General features: G+C 42.0%; 1 protein-coding gene across 1 annotated transcript in view; it reads left to right on the top strand.

Annotated features, from left to right (window-relative positions):
• Window positions 1-1866: 1866 nt before the first annotated feature.
• The window catches only part of ANAPC5 (anaphase promoting complex subunit 5), a gene marked incomplete in the record, with an annotated part of 20630 nt that continues 15934 nt past the window's right edge, over window positions 1867-6562 (top strand). Inside the window, 4 exon segments of the mRNA XM_034791380.1 lie at window positions 1867-2197; window positions 2952-3031; window positions 4284-4393; window positions 4852-5047. Of these exon segments, the coding sequence (XP_034647271.1) occupies window positions 1994-2197; window positions 2952-3031; window positions 4284-4393; window positions 4852-5047 (590 nt within the window).

Raw genomic sequence — 6562 nt, forward strand, 5'->3', positions numbered from 1 at the left:
ATGTGAACACCTGTTCCCACTTTCAGGTGACATTGTAAATAAGAAGCAGGCAGCATTATCTCCTGTCAACGTAAACAAACTTGTTTGTCTTAGCGATTGGCTGAGCAAGAAGTAGGACTGAGTGGACTTCTAGACTCTAAAGTTTTACAGTGTTTGTTTTTGAATGCAGTTATGTAACAAAAAAAAAATCTACATTTGTAAATTACACGTTCACGATTGAGATTGCACTACAGTACTTGTATGAGGTGAACTGAAAAATACTATTTCTTTATCATTTTTATATTATTTTTATTACAAATATTTGCACTGTAAAGTGAGCACTGTACACCTTGGATTCTGTGTTGTAATAGAAATCAATATATTTGAAAATGTAGAAAAACATCCAAAAATAAATAAATTTCAATTGGTATTCTTTTGTTTAACAGTGTGATTAATTTTTTAATCGCAGTTAATTTTTTTGAGTTCATTGTGTGAGTTAACTGATGAATCGTCAGCCCTAGTTTATATTTTACCTTTTTTTCCCCTTCAGAAATACAGATCGTTCCATATTTAACAAGGTTAAAGCAAAATAATTCTCAAGTGGTACCAAACAAGCAAAACTTCAATACAGTAGAACCCCAATTTTATGAATTGATCGAGTTCATAAAATCAAAAAGTTCATAAAATTGAACATCTCAGAATTACAGTAGGCATGGTGTCTATGTTGCAGTATGGCGTACAGGTGAGTCTCATCTTACGCGCATTTAACATGCGTGAATTCAGCTTTGCGCGGTCAGAAAAAAAAAGAAAAGAAAAAAAAAAGAGAGAAAAATAACAATTTAAATACTGTACCTGTAGTGCAGGCGATTCCACCTGCCGTTACACTCAAGGTAATTTTGACTATACACGATTTTCGCTTTACGTGCTGACAAGGGCATGTAACCCCAGCGTAAGATGAGACTCGCCTGTACTGCATTCTTGTCCTTCAAACCACTGCAAAGCTATTTCCAGTGCACGGAAGGCAAGAGAATGTGAAGGAATGTTGACTTATTTGTCAATGACATCACCTTCGTTATGTGATTTTCTTTTTCCATTGGGAAAAATGGTTCATATAACTGGTTGTTCATAGAACTGATGTTCATAAAAATTGAGATTCTACTCTGAAGGCTAAAATACTCAATTGTCCACATACCGTTGAGACAGATCCTGTTGTGCAGTCTGATGGGTTGTTCTAACATACTTTGGATAGGCAGAGCCCCAAAGGGCCAAAACTACAACCAAGAAAAGGCAAGGCACAGAGGAAGCCTATCTTTTCCTCAGTCCCTTATCCTGGTACGCTAGCCATAATGAGGAAAAGTGGTACATTGGCTCTACACCATTGGAAGGCATCCTTGAAGTGGTATAATCCCCCCCTTCATTGGCTTTTTGTGTCAAACTGCACCAGTGGTGCAGCACAAAGCAGCTCCTTCTACCAGGCAGTCTGGCTCTTAGGAGATACAAAAAAAGAGAACTATGAATATGTGAAAAAGGTCTCCTATCCTTCCACCTACTCAGACCCCCTCACCCACCAGCAGACTTCCCCCCGCCCCAAGTGTCTCCCCTCCCAGAGTGCCCCCCTCTGCCCAACCCTCCCCTCCCCCCCCCCCCCCCCCGGGGCTTCCCTCCATCAGGTCCTCACTTCCCCTCCCCTTCCAGCCCCCCCCCCAGCTGTCTGTGTCTTCCCCTCAGCTCCCTCCATACTCCCGCCCCCTCATTCAGTCTCTGGCCGGGGCCGGGCTCAGGTTTCCCGCCGGAACGGCAGAGCTCTGCACCCCGCCACCACCGCTTCGCTCGCTGAGTCTGATTGGCTGTTTGCGAGCTCACGTGACTGAGACCGGCTCCTACGATTGGCTCTGTTGGGGGGATGCTGGTTGCCCGGGAGATGGGGATGGCTTCCTGGCGAGTTGGTGGAGGCTCCTGAAGCCTCGGGCTGTGGGAGCGGTGGCTGCCTGGGGCCCCCTCGCCCGGCTCGGCCATGGCCAGCGTGCACGAGAGTCTCTACTTCAACCCTATGATGACCAACGGGGTGGTGCACGCCAACGTGTTCGGCATCAAGGACTGCGTCACCCCCTACAAGATGGCGCTGCTGGTGCTGCTCAGCGAGCTGGGCCGGGCCGGGGCCCAGCTCAGCCTGCTGGAGAGGCGGCGCCTCAACCGGCTGCTGCTGCCGCTGCTGCAGGTCGGGGGGCAATGGGCCGCCTGAGGAGGGGAGCAGGCGCGTGTCATAGAAGGGGTGGGAGGGGTTGTGCTGCCCCTAGCTAATAGGGGCTGCCTGGAGAGGGTTGGGGGGGGGGGCGCAGGAGAAAAAGGCAGCAAGTGTTTCTAGAGCATGGATCTTGCTCAGGGATCTGAGGGGGAGTGGAGAGGGACTGTCACTAGATAAGGGTTGGGGTTGGGGAGTCTGCTGCAGAAGAGCCTTACACAATTCTCCCTGCTCGTCACCTGGGGCAAGTGCGCATTTGGTAATGGGCGAGGGACACGTTGCTATTGTAATAAGGGTGGCTAAGGATTTTTGTGCCTGCGCTGTTATGTTTTCGTGGCTATTATGGAATCATAGAAGTCATCAAGTCCAGCCCCCTGTGCTGAGGCAGGATCAAGTAAACCTAGACTGTTTCTGACAGGTGTCTGTCCAATCTATTCTTAATATTCTCCCATTACTAGTATTCCACAGCCTCCCTTGGAAGCCTATTCCAGAGCTTAACTACTTTCCAGATGTTCTCCTAGATAGATAGCTCTTCCTAATATCTAACCTTTATTTCTCTTGCTGTAGATTAAGCCATTACTACTTGTCCTGTCTCCAGTGGACATGGAGAAAATTGATCACAGTCCTCTTTATAACTGCCATTAACATGTAGAGTGATGTAAAGTTGCTGTTTTTTCTGGGTCCAAATTGACTGTTTGGATTTCTAAAATGGATTTATCATTTTGTATAGGGCCCTGATATGACGCTGTCACGATTGCATAAGGCTATTGAAGAATCCTGTCCTAACTTAGCAAATTCTGTGCAAATAAGGTAATTTATTTGATCTATCCTTTGGCTGGAGAGTGTATCCTGCTTTACCAGAGAGATGGGGCCATCACTTTTCCTTTTATTAGTGTTACCTCTGTTCCCCTAAAAAACAACCCAGGGTCACACTTGTATTAGTTTTATTACAATGCCACTGTTAGGTCAGATAGAAAAGAGATGGAGCTTATTCATACACGCACACATTCACTGCATTCATACCCTCATGCACCCATACACTTACACAGGCGGAGAGTTACCGGAGACGGCATGGAGGCTGAGAAGCCGAAGCGTGGTAGATCTGGTGTGTCCGCCTGCGGTCACAAATCCAGGCTGCTGAACAGGTCAAGAAGCAGGGGCTTGTGTGCATGCCTTCTTCCTCTTATTTTGGAACTGGGCAGCTCCTGTCACGTACACCGAGTTTCCTTTCTGTGTCCATCACCGAGAAGCATTCCCAGACCAGTTTCTTTCATGCATACCAGGTTCTTCTTTTCTTTACAGCACACCGTGATTGCCTTCTCAGAGCAGATTATATTAGACACACCTGGCTCCGGGCTCCTTTCTCCTTGCAGTTCCTCTCTGCCCCAGTGAACACTCCCTTGTTCACTCTCTCCCTGATTGTGTGATGGGATATTAAACAGCTTGGAAGTTCATACAAGTGGTAACTTGAAAAGGTTACAGAGCTTGCAAAGGTTACAAAACTCAAAAGGCTATGCTAACAATAACTGAAGTTACAAAGTCTGCAAAAAGGTTGCAGAACTTAATGATACAAGTTACAGATCTTACAATCGCATTTGAGCGGAGGCTTTACATAACAATTAGCTTCTGTGATTTATATGATTTTAATCACTTTCTTAACATAACATAACTAATATTTTAAACTTAGTTGATTTTTAGAGAAAGGAAAAAAGAGGGAAAGGAAGTGTAGCATACAGCATATTTTTTTCCTTACAGTAACTACAACTCAACCTATACTTTGATGTAACACGTTGTGATTTGGTTCATTGTACATTCTCCTTTTCCAGATGAAAAAAATAATCACATGCAATTTCTTTTTTTAAAGTGATCAGTGATCATTTTTCCAGATGTTCAAAAATTTAGAAACACTTTTGGTATAAGTGAACTAATAACCATTTGGTTTCATTTAGGTTTGTGTGTCATTCTTCCAGTACCTGAAATGAGGAAGAGTTTTTCATGTGAGATTTATTTTGGTGGTCAGGATTGGAAGGGAACATTTCTATAAACTTCTCTTTCTGTTTAGGATAAAACTGATGGCAGAAGGGGAGTTGAAAGACATGGAACAATTTTTTGATGACCTTTCAGATTCATTTACTGGGACAGAACCAGAAGTTCACAAAACAAGTGTAGTAGGTAAGTATTTTATATTCTTTCACTTTTGTCCTGGAAATCCATTCATAATACAGATTTTCTTTTTATATTTGAAAAACAATTACAAGCGCACTACTTAGGACAAATACTCAGTCTTTTAATAAAACTGTATACAAAGAATGCATCTTTTCAAAAATGTTTCACATTGCAACACCATTAGCAGTTCTCATTGGTCTTAATAGGAGTTCTATGATCAGATTACCTGTGGAATTGGGCCCTAAAGTAAACTAGACAATGCACCTGAGAGGCAGTGAGAATTATTGGGCACTTTTATAGATTGGTATACTGAGACACTGAGGTGAAGCGAAATGCAAGTTTACACTCCCAGTTAGTGCTGGAACCAGGAATACTGACTTTCAGTCTCTGATCTAAAACTACTAGGCACCACAACTAGCTATCTTTCTCTGTGTTCAAATGTAACAAATATTTTCCTTGTATAGGTTTATTTCTGCGCCACATGATCTTGGCATACAACAAGCTTTCTTTCAGTCAAGTCTATAAACTTTACACTGCACTTCAACAGTACTATCAGAACGATGAGAAAAAAACTGGAATTGATGAGACCGATATGGAGCTAACAAATACTGAAGAACTCGAAGGGAAAATGGAAAAAGAAGAACTTGATGTACCTCTAAGGTAATTTATTAATGATTTCTGTAAAGTCTTTCCACTTTCTAGAGAGACTTCCACACTAATCGTATTAAAAAATCCTCTTTACATGTCAAAACAGGGATCCTGAACAAAGGCCACACTCACATTAAAGAAGTATCCTATCTTTGTTAATATCATGATAAACCTTATGCATGTGTTATCACCGGTAACTAGGCAGGCACAGCCTTTGGGATTCTAACTCGGGTAGTAGAGCAGATTGCAACTGCTTTGATCTTCAGTATGGAGGTGTAACCTATATAAACTACAGGTTCCAGAAGGCAATTTCCAATTACCGTGTTTTTATTTATTTAGATTAAAATAATAAAAAGACACTTACACAAGGTTCTAGGTGCACTAACATATAATTAGTAGTACAACAAAACTCCCAGCAGCATTAAAATGATAGATCAAATAGGAACAGAGGGTCCTGTGGCACCTTTAAGACTAACAGAAGTATTGGAGCATAAGCTTTCGTGGGTGAATGCCCACGAAAAGGTCTTGCATCTGACGTGGGCATTCACCCACGAAAGCTTATGCTCCAATACTTCTGTTAGTCTTAAAGGTGCCACAGGACCCTCTGTTCCTATTTGATCTATCATTTTAATGCTGCTGGGAGTTTTGTTGTACTACTAATTATATGTTAGTGCACCTAGAACCTTGTGTAAGTGTCTTTTTATTATTTTAATCTAAATAAATAAAAACACGGTAATTGGAAATTGCCTTCTGGAACCTGTAGTTTATATAGGTTACACCTCCATACTGAAGATCAAAGCAGTTGCAATCTGCTCTACTACCCGAGTTAGAATCCCAAAGGCTGTGCCTGCCTAGTTACCGGTGATAACACATGCATAAGGTTTATCATGATATTAACAAAGATAGGATACTTCTTTAATGTGAGTGTGGCCTTTGTTCAGGATCCCTGTTTTGACATGTAAAGAGGATTTTTTAATACGATTAGTGTGGAAGTCTCTCTAGAAAGTGGAAAGACTTTACAGAAATCATTAATAAATTACCTTAGAGGTACATCAAGTTCTTCTTTTTCCATTTTCCCTTCGAGTTCTTCAGTATTTGTTAGCTCCATATCGGTCTCATCAATTCCAGTTTTTTTCTCATCGTTCTGATAGTACTGTTGAAGTGCAGTGTAAAGTTTATAGACTTGACTGAAAGAAAGCTTGTTGTATGCCAAGATCATGTGGCGCAGAAATAAACCTATACAAGGAAAATATTTGTTACATTTGAACACAGAGAAAGATAGCTAGTTGTGGTGCCTAGTAGTTTTAGATCAGAGACTGAAAGTCAGTATTCCTGGTTCCAGCACTAACTGGGAGTGTAAACTTGCATTTCGCTTCACCTCAGTGTCTCAGTATACCAATCTATAAAAGTGCCCAATAATTCTCACTGCCTCTCAGGTGCATTGTCTAGTTTACTTTAGGGCCCAATTCCACAGGTAATCTGATCATAGAACTCCTATTAAGACCAATGAGAACTGCTAATGGTGTT

Source organism: Trachemys scripta, chromosome 15 (genome assembly GCF_013100865.1).
Source record: "Trachemys scripta elegans isolate TJP31775 chromosome 15, CAS_Tse_1.0, whole genome shotgun sequence".
Taxonomy (NCBI): Eukaryota; Metazoa; Chordata; order Testudines; family Emydidae; genus Trachemys; species Trachemys scripta.